This window comes from Pantherophis guttatus, chromosome 5 (assembly GCF_059756535.1).
Source record: "Pantherophis guttatus breed Tessera chromosome 5, ASM5975653v1, whole genome shotgun sequence".
In the NCBI taxonomy this organism is placed as follows: Eukaryota; Metazoa; Chordata; class Lepidosauria; order Squamata; family Colubridae; genus Pantherophis; species Pantherophis guttatus.
In genome coordinates, this window is record NC_142067.1 from 31,239,617 (window position 1) to 31,263,765 (window position 24,149).

At 35.7% G+C, this 24,149-nt stretch overlaps 1 protein-coding gene across 18 annotated transcripts in view; it reads left to right on the forward strand.

Annotated features, from left to right (window-relative positions):
- Positions 1–24,149, forward strand: part of ZBTB20 (zinc finger and BTB domain containing 20) — a 531,250-nt gene that overhangs the window by 488,167 nt on the left and 18,934 nt on the right. For all 18 annotated transcript variants that reach the window (XM_087894799.1, XM_087894811.1, XM_087894812.1 and 15 more), the window contains one exon: positions 17,498–17,596. In XM_087894799.1, coding sequence (XP_087750925.1) covers positions 17,535–17,596 — 62 coding nt within the window. In that variant the 5' untranslated portion in view covers positions 17,498–17,534. The remainder of the gene's footprint in view (positions 1–17,497; positions 17,597–24,149) is intronic.

Consider the following 24,149-nt stretch of genomic DNA (forward strand, 5'->3'; position numbering starts at 1 on the left):
ACAGTACCTTGTTTCTACATATGCTTATATGGCTTTATATATTCTTTAAACTTGTCACATCTCTCTGAGAATCTCAGCAACTCCAGTTTTTTAAGTCTTCCATTTTTTCTCAGCCCAATTACTCTTCTTTCATATATTGTTTTGCACTTTAGTCCTCATTCATCCTCTCTATGTGACCAAATCCTCTGAACACACCATTTTACACTGGTCACTCACCTTTTATATTTAGTCCACATTCATTTAGCACCCATGCATTCTTGATCATATCTTTTCTCATTTTGCTACAAACACTTTAAGTGTATAATCCCTATTACATTCATCTCAATCTTTCTGTTTCCCCTTATTTACATATTACAAATTGGAAATAAACATGCTCTTATACGTAGTCATTTTTGTTTTCTTCATTCCTCGCAAAAGAGCATATACTGTTTCTTTCTCGTATCCTTTTTTTAATTATTAAATTATTAAATTAGTGTACCACCCAACTCATCCAGAGGTGACTATGGCCATCTTACAAACAATTTTTATTTTTTGCACAATATATTTCTTACATCCTTATTTTTGGCAACAATCATTCTCATAAGCATTTTTGTCATCCAGACATACTTTGTTTTCCTTGTTTCACCAAGAGTCCTTTTGCTGTGAGTGGGGCTTGGTACACAATTCATGGCATTCCGTAGCATAACTCTTTTTACTTGTTTTAAAGCAGTTTTTTCATTCTCTTTTCATTTTGTTGGGAAATTAACCTTATAAAAATTTTCCATATAGGATTCTCTTCCTGCACTCCTATTTTTGCCACTTGGTCTCCATCTATACAGCCCTTCATGGTGTAGGACTTCATTATCTGAGGGACCACCAATTGTTTCTGTCCATCTGCTATATTCACATAGAGTAGGTGCATTTTAAGTCCCTTCAATTAACAACATATTTCCGCCCCTCCCAAAAAAAAAATTACAGCTCTCCTAGACTTTCAGAAAGCCCAGATTCTGTTTCCAAGCCTGCAATTAACATGGTTATGCATTAGTGATGCTCCTGTCTTGTTTTTGTACCGTTTGTTTTTGTATATATCTTAGTCCAGGCTGCCAGTTTAAGTAGGTTTTAACCATTTTAGTTGTTTTTATGGGGTTTTTTTCAGGGGGGCATATTGCAAGCCTGGAGGCTTCTGAAATGGGAGGCCATTAAAAATGTAGAAATAATACATTTTATTCTTTTTTTTCTGTGCTCATTTTTCTCAAATTTAGTTTTTCAGTATTCTCTCATCTCAGTACTAGCAATATATTCATGTCATGTAACGAAATACTTTTTTCCCTCATGGATCACATTCTTTCAAAACATTGCATATTTTTTCACAGAATGTATCTGTATTTCTTTCACTCTCACTGTTCATTAAAACATAACATGCAACTATCACCAACCTATGAATTCCTATCTTTATATGCAAAACATATGTGATACATAATTCATACCATCTGATATACATGTTGCCCTTTCATAGTTTTATTTTTTATTTATTAAATTTATATGCCACCCATTTCACTATCCAAAGAGACTCTCAGAGGCTAAAACTCTTCATTTCCTTGCATATATTCATCAATTACACCCCAGAAAATCTTCATTCGGCCCTATTGCATACTTCTGTTTTCTCTTAGTTTTATAGGCTGAAATCACAAATAGATAATGTACATCTATTTTTGTTGTTCATTACCATTTATTCTTTAATTGTCTTTCACACTTATCTCTTAAATTCCATTCTCATATATGCAAATATCATCCCCAGAGTTGACCTCTGCTATACTCATGATTTTGATTGAACAAGGTTTTTGGATAATGTTTTGGCAAGTTAGATAAACAGCTGAAAACAGTGTTTGAATATTAGTATGCTGTTGGTTTGAGTTTCAAACTTGGCAATTTAGTTGCAAACGTTTCATCACCATTCGAGGAGACATCGTCAATGCATTTTGAAGTGTGCTTGTCTATCAGAACACAGGTCTTTAAATACCATTTTATAAGATGCAGATTAGTCATAATATTGTTTGTTTGGATATTACTGAGTCATGGTCCGAGTTTGATTTTAGCAACAACAGCCAGACAGCCAATCAAACAGTCCAAAATGAGACCATGACTCAGAAATATCCGAACAAACAACATCCAAACTAATTTACATCTCATAAAAAGGTATTTAAAGACCTGTGTTCTGACAGACGAGCACAATTCAAAACGCATTGACGATGTCTCCTCGAATGGTGACAAAATGTTTACAACCAAATTGTCTAGCCTGGAGCTCAAACCAACAGCCTAGATAAACAGTTTCCCTGTGCCACGTGCATCCCTGCCAAATGCAGCATTCTCTTAAAAGTTAGAATAGTACAAATGCAAGCATTTTATCTCAAGCATACCCACTATTCCTCACAAAATATGATGTCCCATTTGGAGACAACCTTGCATGACAACATGTTGTCCACATCTCAATGTCTTGATACTGATACCCCACCCACTTGTATCCCATTGTATTTCATTACTTATTTTAATCTAATCTTATGAATTAAGAGTCAGATAGGTAAATATGATTGGATACTATTTTAAATATTTTCTTAAAGACATTAGTATTACATCCATTCAGTCTTCAGTCTTCTTCTGTTTCAGTCTATGGATCATACATAACATAAAATTAAATTACTCATAATAATTGCAACTATAATGTTTCTGAATTAAGAATTCCTTTGCAAGATATACAAGTCATATTGTTTTAACTGTCTTTGATTCCTGAAAAATGTTATAATTGAAACTGAACTATATGAAATTAGTTTCCACTTGCTCCCAACTATATGATCCAATATTGAAGAATCCAATCTGGGTCGGTCACCAGGACCAGAGGTTTAGTCTTCCGAACTTTTGAACTCGGGCTGGAGTTCTCGGGCTGAACTCCGGGAACTTCTTTCTCACCAGAATCTATGCTTTGGGCTATTCTGTGTGTAGTATTTAGTGAGAGAGAAGTTCCCTGGGAACGGGCTCCAGGATGAGTCCAAAAGCTCAGAAGACTAACCTCTGGTCCCAGTAACTGATCCAGATTGGATTCTGCAATACTGGATCATATACCTGGAAACAAGTGGGAACTAATTTCAAATAGTTCAGTTTCAATTATAACATTATTCTGGGACACATAAATTTCCCTTCATTCATGATTAGACATATTTTGTTTTTGTTTTTTTAAAATAATGTTTATTTAACGTTTTTAACTTTTAAAATCACAATTACACTATTACAGCTTTCCATTATCGGAATTTTTTCTTAATTTCAATTTATCTACAGGCCTATTATTTTATACAAATACGTTCTTATTTCATAGTTACTTATCTTTATGCTATATACAATATTTACATGTCTACTACGCTCTAAAATATACATTTTATCCGTTTATTATCTATATCTGAATATGATTAGACATATTTTGTATCATGTTATTTTAACTTAAGGATCTGGTATCAGAAATTGTGGTAACATATTATTATCATCTAGAATAAAACAGAGTTATGCATATTTATCTGGGTAACTTTGCAGTATGTCATTTCAAGTAAACAAAGCATAGTACAGAAAGTTGTGTACTTATTTTGATGACTTATGCAACTCTCAAGTAGAATATGTTCTTGACACCATATGGTAAAGCACTGTTAGTTACAAATTCCAATTTCCTGATGCTCCAATTTTTCTTGTATGTTTGAGGACAGTTCAGTTGTGTTTTGCATTTTTTTTCCATCCAATTTCTTTCGCTATATAGCTTTCAAATCTGTTTGCAGAAATCACAACCAAAGTAAGAAATAGAAAAGTGTAAGTTAAGGTTTAATTAATGATTTTTCTGCGTATACTCTAATGAGATTGAAATACATCCCATCATGTAAACTACCTTTTATAGTTAATTAAAGAGCTACAAGCAAGGAAGCTGTAGAATTCAGTTGAATTTCTTCAGATTTGAGCATATGTGTTTAGAACATGATAGAGATTGTAGGAGTTGACCAGGCTGAGCCTAAGGGAGGGATCAAGGGCATCATCAGTTTGGAGTCCCTTCATGCCCACAAGAGATCTAATTCCAGCTCTATTTTAAATCCATTGATTTTTACCTACTGCCAATTTGCCGTGACTGTTAGTAGTTCAGATTCTTGTAGAAAGCTAGCATGGATTAAACTTTTATTCATTTGAACAACTTTAGTTCCTGATTTCTTGTGCCTGATATTCTTTAATCATGTGAGGGTACACTTTCCTAATATACCCATTTTGGGAGGATATATTAAAATAATTAATAGACTACGGCACTATGTGGCAATAATCCTTCAGAGGTATGGAAAAGAATGTGCTTGTTATTGGTGTATAATTCTTATAAATTATTAAATCTGTACTACTGTATAGGAAAAAAGTTTGAACACTCATATTCTCACATATTCTGTAGTATATTAAGAGTCCTATCTACATTTACCCATGTTTATTGAAAGGAAAATCCCAAAATATATGTATGTAAGTAAATGTATGTTAGCTTTAGGCTATAATTATAAATACACTTAGTTAACTTCTATCTGTATTTGTATTTCAGTAATATAAGCATATTTCCATAAATACGATTATTTTACTTTTCCCAACCGTACCAACCAAGTGCTTTACTAGCAAAGTAACAACCCAATCTCAGTTAAGAAGCAAACAATACCCCATTCGAGAAACTACTAATTCAGACAAACAAGCTAATAGCAAACAACAGCCCAATCAAGGAACCTCCAACATTCCAACCAAGATTGACAGGACTATATATAAAATGAGAGCAAACCCCACTTTCTACCAGCACTGATGATGTTAACTACTTTGGTAATAAAACATCTGCAAAACAATAACCAAGAGGGCACCAAGAAAACCCCACAGTTTTCCCAAACCATTACAACATTGTAATGGAAATTGCCCAATCTAATATTTCTGTGTTAAAGTTTGAGTACTATATTACATTTTATGCCATGAATTAACAAGAAATTTGAGATAACATTAACTTTTAAATAGGAAAATTACAACAATATCCTTTAAATATGTTCATCTTACAATATTTTCTATTACATGCAAAAAAAAACACAAGACATCAGGATGACCAGGCAGGCAGAAACATTTTGCAACTGGAAATATCTTGGTATTAGTAAATATTCAGTTACTAGTGGGTAATTGAATATAAATGAAACTCAGTTTTTAACAAAGACTTATTCAAGCTACTTGTAACAGTAACCAAATAAAATAAAAGTCAGGAGAGATCAGTTTGGCTGAAAACAGCCATTCTGCTGATACATCTCCTGTATAACATTTTAGTGATTGAGAGTGGTGTTTATTTCTAATTCTAGGTTCTTATTCACTAACATGAGACATCTATGACTGACTTTCTGTTGAAGAAATTGTGTCTGCAGAAGTCAGCTTCCCAGACCTTGTTTTGTTGTACAGAAGGAAGTAGCAATAAACAGATTAGCACTATTTTCTTAATTTGTGTTGATACTTAAGAATGAAACCAAAAGTAATAGCAGTTCTTCCATTTTTTTCTCTCTAGGTCAGTCCTGTCAGCCTGTTTAGATAGATCAGACAATGAAAGCAACTCCACAGGAAAGTTAAAGCTACTGCTTTTGAGACTGAATATAGTAATCAAATTTTGAAATTCTGATTGCATGGTGCTTCTTCCATTACTCATATTTCAGTGAATTAGGGAGATGTCTATCCAAACCACTTCCAAATATTATCTGAACACTCCAGAATTTTAAAATATTTTATCCTTTGCTCTCCTGGCAACAGAGGCATATCAAGGTAATGATTCAAGGTAATCTTCCTTACTCTTTAAGGCTCTCAGTAGATTATGTCTGAGAAAAAGTGATCCTCAGTTAAAAATAATGAAAATAATGACCCTTCTTCTGTCCTATTAGCTAAAGATACAATTAGTATACTTATTTCTAATAAGGCTGTTTGACATCATTTACTAAAGAATTTATGTGTAATTAAAATAATATAGAGTAAATATAGAAATAAATTCTTTTATGTAGTTTCTAATACTGCCTTATAGTAAAAGTGAAATTTATTGCAGTATTTGATTAGATCCCAAATAAATAAATAAAAACCGAGTGGATATTTCTTTTTCAAAACTAAAATATTCAGGGAATAAATTAAGAACAAAGGGTAATTTAGTGCATATACAAGATTTTATAAAACTGACTAGCATTTATATTAATAATTTGAGTCAGCTTTTGGAAAACGTCTCTGTGTGTCAAAAAGAACTAAAAGAAATGCTGACAATTAAATCCCAAATTAAGCACATGCTCAAGATGGTAGATACTATAGTCATCAGTCCCAGAATTATAATAATAAAAGGTTAGTTGCATTTCTTTGAGGAAGGTAATATCTATATTGTAGGGGAAAAGTTTTAAGTGATAACTCTGTTATTCCACATGTAGATATGCTTCAGGTAGGATGTCAGACATTCCTTTTAACCAAGAGTAGGGAATTAAATCTAATCTGGGTGCTGGACCCAGACTTCTGTTCATCTGTTCAGAAGGAAAACGGGAGCTTTGTCTCTTCTGCACATACCAGTTGTCCTTCATTTTTTTCTCTGAACGAGGAAGATGCAAGGTCACAGAATGGGCACAAGCTGCATTTTGTGCATGTGGGAATTGGTTCCCACACAAGGCAGTAAAAACAAAAAAACATGATAATAGATTTAATGGTTACAAAGACAAAAGAGAGACTCCCCCATCCAAAAGAGGGGGGGCAAATAATTTTACAAAGGGCTGGAAGGAAGAATAACTGTAAAAGAGATTTTAACATTATTTATGTTTAAAGAGAGAAAGCTTGTTATTAAATCCCAGAAGTTGTTGAAATTCTTTGACTATGAATCCCTACTATTATCAATAAATATTACTTATCTGTAATTCCTGAATTGCTTATGAGCATGTCTAAATGGTTCACTTCTCCCTGTAGGATAAACCTGACAGTGCAGCTCATATTTGTTCTCCCAACACAGGAAGGTACACAATAGCAACAAATCACAGCTGTCGAAGCATTTAACCCCTTATTTAGCACTTGGCTTTACTTGGCAGAACATTCAGACACAATTCAGCTAGATTAGAATCCAGTTTGGATCCTTCAACAGGTGCATTCATACACAAACACACAGTCTTACTCTGACTTAGTTTTCACCAAAGGTTCTACATCACTTTTAACAATTCATACAGAAAGTAGCAATACTTTCCCAAAATTTGAAAACTAATCACATAACAAATGGAAGGGCAGTTAGGACCAAATCTCAAGACCAAAATCTCACTATTCAGAGAACCCAGCAGTGACCATCCAGAGAATGACAGGGATTGGAACAGAAACCAGGAAGCCTATTAAATAGCATTTTAGATAAAACAAGTTTATAATGATAAATAAGACAATGCGATATATGTGCAAAATACACTGCCTATTCTTTTTATTTAAAAAGCAGTCCCACTAAATTGAGATAGTCTCAAGTTCTGCCATTAGTGTCAAGGAAAGGGTAGAAGTAGGCAAAAACAAAACAAAACAAAACAAGAGATATTTTGGCCCTAAAATGAATTTGGTCAAGAGAGATTAACCCAAAGAAATTTTGGTTTAGGTAAAATATTAGTATAAAGTATTATCAGCAAATAGGCTAGCCATTCTCTTCCAATGTTGTTTTTGTTGTTGTTTTGTGCTTCTTGAAAATAATGTCCTCATCTCAGACTTGACATCTCTGCAATTTTGAACAGATTTGGAAAAATCACCAATATTTTGACAGAGTTTCTTGGCAATGGAATGTTCTTAAAACTCATTTGTCATAACTAGCCAAAGCAATGGAATGGATAGCTACATTATTGTGACACTGCCAATTTTTACTAATTTTCATAATCTTTGGTTATTTCAGGTAGTAGCAATCTTCTTTCTAGTAATAGCAGCTTTTGGTGAAGATAGTGTTTTCATTCAATTAAGAAAGTTTGTAATCCCAATCTCTTCAGTAATAAAAGAGTTTACAATACAGTTTTGAAGTAAACTACAGTCTGTCATTTGACTAGTTGGTCAAAGGTACCATAGAATTAATCTTCTTAATTTCTTTCAAATATTTTGACCATTTTTATATTAAATAATAATTTAGTTGATTATTATTCAAACTCATTTTTCTCATTTGAGAAAACTTGAAAAACAAGTTTTTCTGATTATTTCACTATGCCCAGATCTCAATGGTCCAAATTCACCACTTAAATTAATTGTTTTTCCCCTCTAATATGGTGATTTATATGCATCTTACACTATTGGCTTTTCATTTTTGGTTATAGCCCTTGATCCTGCTTCACTACTTTATCTGTGGATTCATAATCCCAGCATTTTCCTGCTTGAACTATCTTTGAATTTATCTGCCTTGCTCCAAACATCGACTGGTCCTCTAGTTCTCTATACTAGAATTAGAGCTGAATGTTCATGTAGCAATTAAAAATGTACAAGTAAAATTAAACTAAAATATACAAATAAAACTAAATTAATGCTATTGGTTCTTTCTCCTCCATATATTACGTAAGGAAATTTTAATTGCTCTTTCCCTAGTTTTTTACATCCATTTCAAACACATCTAATGGGAAATTTTCCATTGTTTGTCATTTGTTAACAATTCAAATGTTTGTGTAAAATGGCTCAAAGTTCTACTTAATTCATTATCTTTTAGTGTATTTAATTTCTGCTATCAACAAATTCATATATGTCCAAAATATTATTGGGTCCATGATACTAAAATTGAAACTTTTAATATGTAGATCATAGCTTTGTGGAAGTTTTGTGATTCATAAAAAATTCTAATTATGGTAATAAACTAATCATTAGAGCTAACAATAACTGTTGATAGTACATTATCTTATATTAAATATATTAATATACCTGATTTTTGTGCTGGAATTTCTCAGACTAATTTACAGTTTATAGTTCATAGCTATAAAATATATTATAATAATATATCAAAATAATATAAAACAATAGTCAATAAAAACCAATTCCTGTTTCCTGCAATGTAAACTCAAATCTCTGTAAATGGATATCACCCAATGCACACATCAGAACTAAATATATTACATAGTACAAAATTTGAAAAAAGGAAAATTTCAATCCAAACAACCAGAACATTTCCAGGTGCAGATTGTGAAACAGCAAGTCATGAGTTATTGATGTAAAATATACCAGTTAAAGTTGAAAATACAGATATTATATTCCAGTAAGATTGACTTGGAGGACATACATCAAAATGTAAAATTCATATAAGGAACAAAAGGTTCAGGTTGCTTAATCTGTGTGAAAGAAAACATGAAGAATTATATGAAGAGAAATGAGAATGAATTAATGAATGAATGAAATGAGTGAATTAAGGAATGTATGAATTACAAGGGATCTTGGAGATCATCTAGTCCAATCTGTTGCCCACTTCAGAAATTAGCATTGTAGCTTGCTCAAAAGATTATTATGTACTGTCTATTTGAAATCTTCATCAAAGAGTTCACCATACTAGTCCTGTTTCATTGTTTACATTTTTCATGATGTCCAACTGAAAACTATTTCAATGTAATTTAAACATACTTATCTTCAATCTTCTGTAACAACTCTGAACAACTCTGATTTGTTAAATTAGGTTATGCCAGACAAAACCTATTGATTTAGTCAACAAAAGTCTTAGGTTAGTAGAAAAGAATGCAATTTTCACCTGCATCAGTACAGTTATAGTATCACGAACATTGATAATACTGTGGTATGCTCAGTGGTGAAATCCAATTTTTTTTACTATCGGTTCTGTGGGCGTAGCTTGGTGGGTGTGGCAGGGGAAGGATACTGCAAAATCTCCATTGCAAACCCACTCCAGGTGAAGGATACTGCAAAATCCCCATTCCCTCCCCACTCCTGGGGGAAGGATCTTGCAAAAACTCCATTCCCATCCCACTCTGGGGCCAGCCAGAGGTGGTATTTGCCAGTTCTCCGAACTGCTCAAAATTTCCGTTTTCCAAACCTGTCAGAACCTTCTGGATTTCACCCCAGGGTATGCTGCACTGGCCAGACAATACTTTTGTCCAGTTTGGTTGGCAGAATACAAAAAGGTAACTAAAGAAATAGAAAGAGTCAGAGAAGAGCAACAAGTGTGATAAGAAATTTAGGGGCTAAATTCTATAAGGAGCAGTTAAAGAAATGAGCTATGTTCACCCTAAGAGGACACATGATACTGTAGATGTCTTCAGTAAGGACATTACAGACAGGGAATATGACTTTATTTTCAAGGGTAAACTTTGCTTTACCCTTGGCGACTTTATTCGCCAAGGGTAAAGCAAAAAGCAACGAACGAAAGCTTTATAAATAATAGCAATAGCATTTAGACTTATATACCGCTTTATAAGTGCTTTAAAGCCCTCTCTAAGCAGTTTATAGAGTCAGCATATTCCCCCCAACAAATAAGCAAGAATTTTCTTTCTGTGAGAATTATTAAGCAGGGGAAAAGCCCTATTCCAGAAGTTATAGATGCACTATCATTGGAGATTTTCATGAAAAGATTGGACAGTAATTCCTGCCTGAACGGGGACGTCGACTAGAAGATTTCTAAGGTCCTTCTAACCCTATGATTCTGTGATTTGTTTATGGATCTTACAAATATCAGGCAAAAGGTGCCAGATTAACAGAAAGATTTCCCAAAAGGCCAAAGGACATGAAATCAAATAACTAGCATAAGATGAGTAATGGTCAGAGCAAGATAATATAAGGACGATGTTCTTTATGGACAGCAGCCAGTGGTGGGATTCAACTTCTATAACAACCGGTTCTGTGGGCGTGGCTTAGTTGGGAGTGTGGCTTGGTGGTCATGTGACTGGATGGGTGTGGCTAGCTGGTCATGTGACCGGGAGGGCATGGCTAGCTGGTCATGTGACCGGGTGGGCGTGGCTATGTACATAAGGACTACTCAGAGGGCTGAAAAAAGTCATTTCTGACTGATCCTCGCACTTATGACCATCCTCACATTTATGCCCGTTGCGGCATTCTTAACAACCGTGTCAGTCATTTCACCACTATTTCTCTTCACGGTGACAAGATAGGGCGCAAAACGTAAAATGTGAGGACAGTCATAAATTCAAGGACTGGTCAAAAGTGCGAGGACCAGTCAAAAATAACTTTTTCAGCCCTCTGAATAGTCCATATGCACATAGGGACTACCCAGAGGGCTGAAAAAAGTGATTTCTGACAGGTCCTTGCACTTTTGACCGGTCATCATTTATGCCATCATTTATCTTCCAGTCCAGAGATCACCAACCTTGGCAACTTTAAGCCTGGCAGACTTCAACTCCCAGAATTCCCCAGCCAGCTATGCTGGCTAGAGAATTCTGGGAGTTGAAGTTCACAAGTCTTAAAGCTGCCAAGTTTGAAGACCTCTGAGCTAGGGCTTTGGGGCCAGCCTTTTGGGGAGGGGGTCCCATTTGGAGAGACCCCCTCCCTCTCAGGAAGCATCAGGCCCAGGCAGAGAAAGTTGCCAAGGTTGGAGATTTCTGGACTAGAAGACCTCAAAGGTCCCTTCCAACTCTGTAATTCTGGTATTGGCAAGCAAGCACAGTTAAGCTACTTAAATCATCCAGAGCCTTAGAAGATGGTAAAGCAAAGCCTCCCACCCCCAGCTTTCCGCCCAGAGCCTTTTCCTCTCTTCCTAAGGCTGAATCTCCCCTAGTTCAGTCGCAACACTCAGAGTGCGATCTAGATTGGGATCTACATTGATGTTGCGCAACTTCAGGATCGCCCCCTCTTTCTATGCCGAGTCAGCAGCTCACGATTGGGGGGGGGCTGAATCAGCCTAACTTGGCTCAAATCAGTGGCCCAAGTGCGAATTCTGGCTTCTTGCAGATCGGCGGGCCTGGCTCTCTCCGCAGATTTGGTGCCTCGCTTGGCTCAATCAATCCAGCCCCACTTTCTCCCTGCCCCCAGGGTGGATCCAACTCCAACATCCCTCAGCATTGCCCCTTACCAGGCACGGGGAATGCCATTGCGTCCGAGAGAGCCGCAGCGAAACTCAAGGACCGCCCCGATTGTTGCCGCCAGAGGGATTCAGTTTGCCCGCTCCTCCAACCACCTTAGTAACAGCGTTCCTGCTTAAAGGGGAAGATGGTGTGGAAAGGGGCAAAAAACCCCAAATCTCCGCCGACGCAAAAGGGGCCAACTTGGAAGTGGCCACTTTAAATTGGTCAGAGCCAGCGGGAAATTAATTCTCTCTCGGTTTCTGGAATAGGAAGGAAGGAAGGAAAGGCTATTTCTCGGGAAATAGCCGGTGAAAGTTCTTGGGCTTAAGTTGAAATGTTTAAGAATGTCAGCTAAAAGCCTGATCGCTGAAATGAGTTTATGATAGAGCTGTGCCCATAAGAGAGCTGTGCCCATAAATCAGAAGAGGGGCTGCTTATTATATATAAAACAAAGGTCTTCAAACTTGGCAGCTTTAAGACTTGTGGACTTCAACTCCCAGAATTCTCCAGAATTCCCCAGAATGGGCTAGGCAGGAGTTGAAGTCCACAGGTTGTAAAAGAGCCACAATTGCCCACCCTGGGCTAGGGTAGGCTGACACTGCGCGAGTGGGAGGCGGGGCAGGGCGAGGGGCGGGCGAGCCAGCAATTTAAGAAACGGTTCGGTGTGCTGCGAGGCCAATAAATTACAAAAAAACACCAAACCGTTTGTTAAATTACTGGCTCGCCCCACCCCCACTATTTATTGACAAGGGGTGGGGCGGGGCGAGCCAGCAATTTAACAAACAGTTCAGCCAAACCGGCAGAATCCCACCACTGACAGCAGCAATATCTTGATCGTGTAGATATATACATGCCAGTATATAAAATGTATTAAGACTAAATAGTGTGTCAGAATGCTTAATTATTTCCTTGTGGAACCTTTGTAGTGAAGAATTGAGAAACATGATTATTCAGGATAAGAAAGGTAATAAAACAAAGATAGAAAGCGAAAAAACATTTGAGTTAACATTAAATATTAGGTACATGGGGGGGAAATGATAATTAGTACGTTGTGACCTTACAGTTGACAACAAAGTAGTGAAAATAGAGCATAGTATTATTTTCTTGGAAATAAGAATAGATAAAGATATAAACTGTGCTGAAGAATTAAGAAGGAGATTAATCCTAGGGAGGAAGAAAATGAAAATCGTAGATAAGATTATGAAGGGTAAGGATATTTCTATGGCAACAAAAATCAGAATAGTTAACACAGTAGCTTTCCCAGTGGTAATGTAAATTTTTGAAAGCTGGACACAGAGAATGAGAAAATAAAACTCCTTTGAACTTCGAATCTGGAGATGGTTATTAGAAATACCATGAACTATAAGATCCAATCAATCAGTCCTGGGCAACAACAGAAAAAGGACGGACTGCTCCTTTGAGATGATGATCGGAAAGCAGAAAGTCCTTTTCTTCAGGCATGTGATTATATATTTTCACATTCTGTGTGTGTGTGTGTGTGTGTGTGTGTGTGTGTGTGTGTATTGTTTAAGGAAAGTTTAAGGAAAGCAGAAGAGAAAAAAGATAAGATGGACTGATGGTATCAAAAATATTACAGGACTTCCCTTTAACAAACTACAGTTTACTAAAAAGGTAAGTTGGTAAAACCCATGTATTCACCAGAATTTGATCTGACAGCATCTAACTCTGCAGAGATTTGTACCAGTGAACATCCTGAAACTGCTCAGAGGGTGAATAGCAAGGGTGGGTTCTAAAATTTTTTACTACTGGTTCTGTGGGTGTGGCTTATTTGTGGGTGTGGTTTGATGGTCATGTGACAATGACAATTCTTTAGGATTTAGCAGAGGTACTGGTCTACCAGGCTTTTAACTGCTTGCAGAGCTGTACCAGTCTACCCATTTGTTCTTGGAGCGTTCCGGTCTACCCATTTGTTTTAGAGGCACCTGTCTACCCATTTGTTTTTGGAGGCACCGGTCTACTCATTTGTTTTTGGAGGCACCAGTCTACCACCACACTGCCTTTTAACGCTGATCAGCTGTAGGGTGGCCCTTTGAAGCCCCGCGGCAAGAGTTTAAATAGTTTTTTTCCTTCTAGCCAATCAGCTGGGACTTGGGAGGCAGCGAATAGATTGGGGGCGGGGCCAAATAAAAGGTAAGAATAACGGGGGGTGGGAGGGCCCAGTTCCCGAACAAAGAGAACCGGTTCGGTGACATCATATTGTCACCGCTACCAGCTCGGCCGAACCGGGAGGAACCCACCACCGGTGAATAGTACTGGCATCTTTAAAAGTGGTACATTCTTTCTATCCTGGGGTGTTGAATTAGGAGAATTCTTAGGTTGCTAATATTACAATATTTCTTCACCAGTTCCCAGAATTCACAGAAGAGAATTTTGTGGACTAGAGTTTCAATCAACAGTTTCCCAATTTATATTAAAAGTAGTTTTCTGTTGAGAATGCAATAGAACTTAAAGAATATGCTAATAAAAGAACTAAAAGGTCATTGGCTCTGTTCAGAATTTAGAAGATACATATAAATTGAGATTATAATTGATTTGAACTCTCAAGTACTGGCCAAGATTAACACTATTAAAGATGCTGTTTCTGTCAAGGCTTTTGAAAGTTAAAATGCACAATAAAAAGTTCTACAGGTTTCTGAGCCAGATAACATAGTACTTCAAAATCAATTTTATACATAGAGAAGCAGTAATTTTCTTGGAGCTTTTGAATAAATACCTCAGGTCCTTGCCTGATCTGTAGAAATCAAATGTACATACACACACACACACACACCTGCACACACATACCTGTGACAAAAGATGAGAAGATGATATTAAGGTTTAGTATGAAAGCACATGTTGTGTTTCTAGATTTCGATAAAACAATGTTCAAAAACAGGAAGAAAGTATTTTTATAGACTTTTGGTAGATGCTGCTAGGAAACTTCCTACTTTTATCAAACCATAGCAGTATAATATCCTATTTGAACGGTTCATTTGCAGTTAATAAGAGACATAATAAATATAATAATTAACAAATAATAAAGAGACAGAAGCTAGATGTTTGTATGAATAAATAGTATGATAGAAATACAGGTCCTTCTTTTATTGAATATTACACTTTTTCTGAGTGGAGACACGGTCTATTAATTTGGCATAGTTCACAAATTAACTTGATGTTAATTTGGAGATGGTATATAATATCTTATGAGCTTAACTTTGTTACTCTTGATCTGTTTTCTTTTTACTGTACCCATAAATTATTACTAAATATATATGCTCCTTCAACCAATTTTGAAAATAACATCTAGTATCTGGGAGTTAAAATTGGGACACATGTTGCTCTTCTTGTTAGGGATAATGTCACATATAATAGTAATTTAATTTTATTCTTTGTGAATGTGTCTATGTAAAGTTGTATAAGTGGACAAGAAGCATTTCAAATATGGTGGCATTGTAAATTTGTTTAAAGAATTGTTATTTTGGCTATTTTTAGTACCTTTCCTAATTATCTTCACCATGGAATTATCTTTTTCATAGGAGCTACCTACGTTATGGTTCAATATATTATCAAACTATGAATCATGATTCCAAAAACTCAGGATGACTTTAGTTCATCAGCATTGAGGACAAGCATTTTCCCTCAGTCAGTGAGACCAGATGAGGAATAATTTCAGAGGTGAAAAAAGTCACGATGAAGATAGAATAAAAATTATCAGTAAGCTGTAATAATACTGCAATGGGTATTAACTAAGTGCAGATTTATTACAGTTTATTTGTGTAGGACAGTGCAATATATACTGTGGTCTCAGGGCTAATGCACCTTATGCTTATGTGCATGGTAAGTAATATGATATGACAGACCATATCATAGAAGTGGGTCTGATTAATGAGCAGCTCAGAAAAGGAGGCCAATAAGCAAAGAAGGGTCACCATCCAATTTATGAAAAGGGGAAATAGAAGTATCAAAGTATTAGTATGAGGAGTTATGCAGAAAGGCCATTAATCAGTCTTGCCTCTATAAGAGGCCAAAAATGTTTTTGCTGTCTTTATTCCTTTGCAAGCCCATCCCATGTGTAAACCAAAGTAAACAATTGAAACTGCCTCTTCGAGGGCCTCAATGTTATATAAGAAAATGAAGGGTCTTCCTTAAGTGGGGGAGGGATGGGGAAACCTAGCACTGAAATAAACACATATCTGAAAATGTGTTGTGATTGTTTGTTTGTTTTTAAATTCCTTCCTGGAATAAAACAAATGCTTTTTAATTCTTCTTAGCAAAATAGGTAGAATTTCATCAACCGTATATATCCTTCCTTATGTGCAAGAAGATGAGTTCTTTTGTTTGTCTGATTTGGTAGACCTATCTCCAAGAGCTGATGGCAGGTTAGCGTTTGCTGCCAGAAGGGAAAGAAGAAGAAAAAAACAATGGATGTCTCACTTGTGACGCCTTTAATTTACATTTTTAGTTGGTGTATGTATTTTAGTGTCACTGGGAGTCCTGAACTATTGGTTTTTTTCTGACAGTATTGTGCATTATTATATATTAATGCTGTAAGTGATTGGGCACTGCTATGTTAAAGACATTAATTGAAACCAATTAATGATATTCATAGAAAATACATCTGTCTATAGCCACTATAGTTCTACTGTACGAATGACAGCATCCCTAAGTACTAAAAAATAGATATCGTTAAACCAAATGGCATTCTCCTACTGGAATCTTCTTGGCCTCCATAGTTCTTAATAGGAATTACCAGTACCTGGAAACAATATTGAAAGAATATTCAAATATATTTTTTAAAAATGTATACACAGTTCCTTATATTCAAATATAAAATTTCTTCACAATGGATAAAATACAGAATAAATAATTGTTTTCATAACAGGGACGATAATAGATCTAAATAGAGATGATCCAGTTCACACATATAAAATAATGTTTAATTGACAAGTTCTGTTACTTCTTTATACACTTCATACACTTATAGTTGTACTTTGCATTATCTATTTTTTAATAAAAATATTTAAACTAATTTTTTAAATTTAAACTATTAATTATCTGTAGCATTTGATCACAATGAAAATGTCTCAACTTATTATTTCGTTTATTTAAGAAGGAGCAATAAGAAGAATTCTAAGTGACTATATATAAAATTATACTTGTATTAGAATATTTCTTTTTTGTGTTTGCAATTATTATTGAAAAACATTATTAAGATAATGTCCAGGTTTGAATTTGCTATTTTCCCATTATGATCCCTTAATTTAGTGTTCTGTCATAGCCAAATAAACCATTAGTGCATTATTGATCAGCTCATGTTGAATCTACTCAATTACTTAGTGTGGAAGACTGATTTTGGAAGATATTATTTCTTTGGCAGTTTGCTATCCAAAATGATTTGAAATCATTTGCTAACTATTCATCTTTTCTCCAGATAATTTATGAGCAATTCCCTCATACATCATCTTGTTTCTTTTCAGTGCAGGCACAACTTTTCCCCTTTCCCTGCCTCAATGAATGTCTGCACTAAGTCCAAAGCTTGGAGTGATTTACCTGAAGAGTGATATTCAGAAACCACTGTAAGTTAATTTTGTAAACTCAGCATAATATTACTGCTTGAGGACAAAAAGAAAATCTCAGAACCTTGTAAGAATCTAGAAGCCAGCATATGCATGATGTATCAAAAATTGGGTCATTTAATTTTATTAATTGTGGGCTTCATAGAAAATATTACTGATATTTAGTTGTGATCAAGGGTCATGTCTGAAATGAATAAGAAAATTTTAGAAGAAAATGACAACCAATTGAACATCTATTGTAATTCATATAAAAACTGTCTGTGGCACCTGATTTTTGCTACATCTTGTATTTTCACAGCATTACCAAAGAACATAGAAAATGTTGCAATAGTGTTTCAATTGCATTTTATGAGATTTCTGCTGTTCAATGAAGTTGGGTTTTGGCATTTCAGGTCAGCTGAAAAGCCAATATTAAATCATGTACAAAGCAAACTTAATGATCAATTAGTGTAATATAAAGGCCATCAATTTAATAAACATTTGTATAATTAGAAACAACAAACAATCATGCACGTAACATTGTCTAATTCTCAGAAAATAAAAATTGGGTTGTCTGATGACCTTTTCCCTCTGTGTAAGGACTTTACTAATAGTATCATTGGAGTCAATAAAGTAACATATATAATCCAAATCTGTAAAATAAAACTTACAAATCTTAATGTGTTATTATTCCAAAACATCATGAATGGAACCCATTCTTTCTATATGTATGTGAACCCACATATTTTAGCACTTCAATAACGAGGGCAGACAATAATTGATAAAATAACTCAACTTGAAAATAACTCTAAATTTTAGAGTTCCAGATCAACAAGCAATTTTATGCACTGAATTATTTATCCAACAATTAGCTAAGATAATTGTAAATTTGACTGACAAAATAGGTATGTATTTTCTACAGCATTTCTTGTTTACCAATCCAGATTAAAAAGAAGCACTTAGTGTACTGTATAATTGGTAGAATATAGAAAACAATATTTGCCTTGATTGATTAATGTTGTGCCATCAAGTCAATGTTGACTTTTAATAAACACATATAGATAGATTTATATATGTTAGATATATGAATGAAGGTAGTCTGGTCTTTTAAAGTAGAGCTGATGAATATGCATGAAAATGAAAGTATAGGTGTAATTATGAATAAAAAAGGTAAACTACAGTATGTGGAGGAAAATATGTATTTAGATTGTTACAGGAGTTCATGAAACTAGGAATTCTTAAGTTGATAATGTGGTTATGTTAGAGATGTGTTGGTTGATTATATATATATATATATATATATATATATATATATATATAATGCAAATTATGTTGTATTTCTTGTATATTCTTTATTATGATTCTGAATACCAATATAAAACATGGAGTACATGGGGTAGACAATACTTGATTCCAGGTCAACAAGAGTAAAGTCTAGAAATGTAAAGTTGTTTTTTTTTTAAATCCTCTCCAGGATTGTTGCTAGGAGCACATTAAAGCAAGTTAAGGATATGGCTCTTCAGAATTTTGGAGCTGTAATTTGATATAAATATTGCAATGGTCATAAAAATAAAGATTATTCACAGTCATCCTTATCTCTAGGCAGGGATGATGCTTTGTTATTAGCTAAGAACCCAAAATATTTGCAGTAGATCTTAACACTGTGTGATACAATAAGGAGTATGGTGGATCTGAAAATTAATGTCTGAAAGACATTAAGTTGTGGGATAGAGACAGAGAAAATGAAGTGAACAATTCCAGGTTACACTTAAATAGCAAATATTTGGAGAGAACTGTTTGGTCTCTCCAGTATTAAATAAGCCTTCATGTTATATTAGCTTCAGTGCATCCTCTTTCCTGTCCTTCAGATAGTCTTCCAATGCCTATTTATTTTCTTCAATTTTCTGACATAATTTGCAACACTCCACACTCACCTATTTTCTTAAGTGGAGTCTGTCAATGTCTCTATGTGGATGAAGGGCATGTGCCACTATTATTTTTCTGACCATCCTATCCAGGATTTTTAATTCTCTTTGAGTCCAGTCAACTCTTCCAGCTGTGTATCTAATGACTGAAGGGGCCCAGCAGTTAATTCTCTTTGCAATATTTCCTCCACTGAGTTTGGACTTTCTTCTTCACTTTCATGATGTATTCATTTCTAACCTTATTCTTGTCTTCATTATGCTTGATGTTGCCAGCTTGAAGGTATTTATAGTGATCGTCTTCATTCAAACTCTTGAAGTTATTTCCATAGGGCATTCTGATTCCTTCAGTTTTCTATTTCTACTGATGGTGAGAGTGACTCATTCATCCAGTCCAAACTCCATTGCAATATCTAGGCTGTACATATGGACAATGCTGAGCAGTGCTTCTATTTCAAATGGTGTTTTTACATTCAGCTTTAGATAATCCATGTAAAGAAAGTGGGATAGCCTGGCAAATTTTTTTGGATGTTTGATAGCCATGACTAGCAGAATTTGCCCAGCCTGTTATGTTTTCCATTGCCCACATATTCAGAAAGTTACGTAAAATTTACTGGTAAAATTTTTAGAAAAACATTCTAGAAGCTATGTTTTGCATACTTTCCTATCTTGCTTGTCTGTAAAGACCTGTTTTGAAATAATCACAATTATATGTAGAAAAGGAAAACAAATAATAGAGTTGACTCAGTCATTGTTTTCTACTATATTGAGATTCAGAATCATATTACACTCAATCTTTACAAATAATTACATTATCTGGAGTATAAGTTGTGTGATTGTGCCCATTAGATTCTGTTCCACATCTAAAATAATACTTTTTTTTATAAGCAATACATATAGATATCTAAGATATGGATATATTAATAGCTGATCAAGTTAGAATGAAATTCTTGAAATAAAAAACTTACCAAAAATATTTTCAAGTATTTTATTTATTATCTAATTTATATAGCCACACATCTCACAAGCAAGTGATTCTGGGCAGCACACAACAAAATTAAAACAATACATATGGTAAAATGATTATAAAAAACTTAAAGAAAACAATATAAAATTGAAATAAATAACACTATAAACAATGGGGAAGGAGGCCGATCTTGACAGTCTTTGTAAAGGGCCACAGGGCCTTTGATTTTGGTGAGTTTTTAACTAAGGTGGCTATAAATTTTGGCAGATACTTGGGTATGAATCCCTTGCTGTCCCCATAGGTCCTTTGTTTTTGTTTTTGTTTTTGCATGCCATCACCTCCTTGCTTACTAGCAAGATTGCTTTGGAAGTAGAGACAGAAGTTGCTCACAAGGTAAATTTCACCCTCTCCTGTGACAATTAATTTCAGAGGGGAGAATAATTAGTCTGTTGCAAGAAATAATTCATAATTTGGTAATATTTCATTGTGTGGTAGCGGACACGGTGACCTAGTGGTTAAGATGCTGTGCTTCTTGACCGAAAGATTAGCAGTTCAAGACCTGAACTCACCTGCAATAGGGTGAGCTCCTGTTCTTGCCCCACCTCCTGCCAACCCAGCAGTTCAAAAGTACACAAATGCAAGTAGATAAATAGGTACAACTTCAGTGGGAAGGTAACAGCATTCCTCAGCATGCTGGCCACATGACCATGGAAGCATCTTTGCACAGTACTGGCTTCCTCAGCTAGGAAATGGAGATGACCACTGACCCCTAAAGTCAGACACGACTGAACAGGGAAAAACTTCACCTTTACCTTAATTGTATGGTCAAATTTTATGGGAAAAGTTGCAGTTTTATAGATCTTCTTAAGTAGGTTATATTCCATAACCAAACTTTTTATGAGAATAGAATAGAATTCTTTATTGGCCAAGTGTGATTGGACAGAAGGAATTTGTCTTGGTACACTCTCAGTGAACATAAAAGAAAAGATATCGTCAAGAATCATAAGGTACAACACTTAATGATAGTCAGAGGGAACAAATAAGCAATCAAATCATATTAGGAAACAGTCAATATAAATTGTAAGGATACCAGCAACAAGGTTACAGTCATATAGTCATAAGTGGGAGGAGATGGGTGATAGGAATGATGAGAAGATTAATAGTAATGCAGACTTAGTAACTAGTTTGACAGTGTTGAGGGACTTATTTGTTTAGCAGAGTGATGGCGTTTGGAAAAAAACTGTTCTTGTGTCTAGTTGTTCTGGTGTGCAGTGCTCTATAGAGTTGTTTTCAGGGTAGGAGTTGAAACAGTTTATGTCCAGGATGCGAGGGGTCTATAAATATTTTCACAGCCCTCTTTTTGACTTGTGCAATAGACAGGTCCTCAATGGAAAGCAGGTTGATAGTAATTGTTTTTTCTGCAGTTCTAATTATCATCTGAAGTCTGTTGAGTTGCAGAACCAAACCAGACAGTTATAGAGGTGCAGATGACAGACTCAATAATTTCTCTGTATCAGTAGCTCCTTGGGCAGTTTGAGCTTTCTGAGTTGGCGCAGAAAGAGCAATCTTTGTTGTGCTTTTTTTATAACGTTTTCCATTTTAGGTGTCCATTTTAGGTCTTGAGATATGATAGAACCTAGAAATTTGAAGGTCTCTACTGTTGATACTGTGTTGTCTAGTATTGTGAGAGGTGGCAATATGGGAGGGTTTCTCCTAAAGTCCACCACCATTTCTACAGTTTTGAGTGTGTTCAGTTCCAGATTGTTCTATTTGCACCACGAGGCTAATTGTTCAACCTCCCATCTGTATGCGGATTCATCATTGTCTCGAATGAGACCGATCACTGTTGTGTCATCTGCGAACTTCAGTAGTTTAACAGATGGATCGTTTGAGATGCAGTCATTGGTATATAGAGAAAAGAGAAGTGGAGAGAGCACACAGCTTTGGGTGGCCCCTGTGCACAGGTTTCTGATGTGATTCTGCTTAGCTTCACCTGCTGCTTCCTGTCTGTTAGGAAGCTTATGATCCACTTACAAGTGTGTTCAGGTACCGCTAGCTAGTTTAGCTTAGTTAGAAGAATGTCTGAAATGATGATGTTGAATGCCGAACTAAAGTCTACAAAGAGGATCCTTGAGTAGGTCTTTGGAGATTCAAGATGTTGTAGGATGTAGTGTAGAGCCATATTAAAAGCATCATCTGTTGATCTATTTGTTCGGTATGCAAATTGCAGGGGTCTAACAGCGAATCCGTGATGGTTTTCAAGTGGGACAGCACTAGCCTTTCAAAGATTTTCATAACTACAGATGTTAGAGCAACTGGACTGTAATCATTCAGTTCCTTGATGGTGGGCTTCTTCTGCATTGGGATGATAGTAGACTGTTTGAAGCAAGAAGGAACATGTGGTAAGAGGAGCTGCCCAGTGGGCATGCGTGCACAGGAAACAAACTTTCAATTTCTGGTGCATGCATGCACACTGGCCAGCTAGTCTGATGATCTGAGCTTCGGGTTGTGAACCCGGAAGAGAAATGGCCAACGCCGCGTGAGTCCACCTCCAGCACTTCTCTGTCACCCCCCTTGCCTCTTAGAGCCCCTCTGCCACCCCCTTGCCACTTAGCGCCCTCCCCTACGTCATCCCACCGCCCCCCAGGGGGCAGTACCGCTCACTTTGGGAATCACTGATCTATTTGCTTGGTATGCAAATTGCAGAAGGTCTAACAGCGGATCCTTGATGGTTTTTAGGTGGGACATCACTAGCCTTTCAAAGGTTTTCATAACTACAGATGTTAGAGCAACCGGTCTGTAGTCATTCAGTTCCTTGATGGATGGCTTCTTCCATCAAGGTACTGGGATGATAGTGGAGCGTTTGAAGCAAGAAAGAACATAGCACATCTCTACTGATTTATTGAAGATACGGGTGAAGATGGGGGCCAATTGGTCAGCATAGACTTTTAAGCAAGCACCATCTTGTCTGGGCCTGGAGCTTTTCCTGGCTTTTGTCTGTGAAATAGGGCTTGTACTTCCTTTTCTGTGATCACCAGGGGTTGGGAACCCAATAGGATGGGGTCAGTTGTAGGAAGTTTGGCTGTTGTTGTTGTGTCTGAGATGGGGGTTGTGGAAATAGGTGGCTGTAGTTTCCTTTCAAACCTGCAGTAAAACACGTTCAGGTCATCTGCCAGTTGTTGATTTCCTTCAGCCTGGAAAGGAGATTTGCTGTAACTGGTGATATTTTTAAGAGTTTTCCATATGTTAATTTAATTAATTAATTAATTAATTAATTTATATTTAATTCATATTGTTGAATTTTTATCTTGTAAGCCGCCCTGAGTCGTTCGGGAGAAGGGCGACATATAAATTGCAGTAAAATAAAAATAAATAAATAAAAATAAATGTTTGCTGGTTCATTTGTTGAGAACTGATTCTTTAGCTTTTCAGAGTAGCTTCTTTTTGCTGCTCTGATATCCCTTGTTAATACATTTCTGGCCTTGTACAGCATTTTATCACCTTTTTTGTAGGCTTCCTCTTTGGAATAACATAGCTGCTTAAGTTTAACTGTGAACCAAGGTTTGTTGTTATTGTATATTCGAAAGTTCCTGGTGGGTACACATAGATCTTCACAGAAGCTGACATATGATGTTACAGTAACTATGAGTTCATCTAAGTCTGCAGAGGTACTTTCAAAAACATT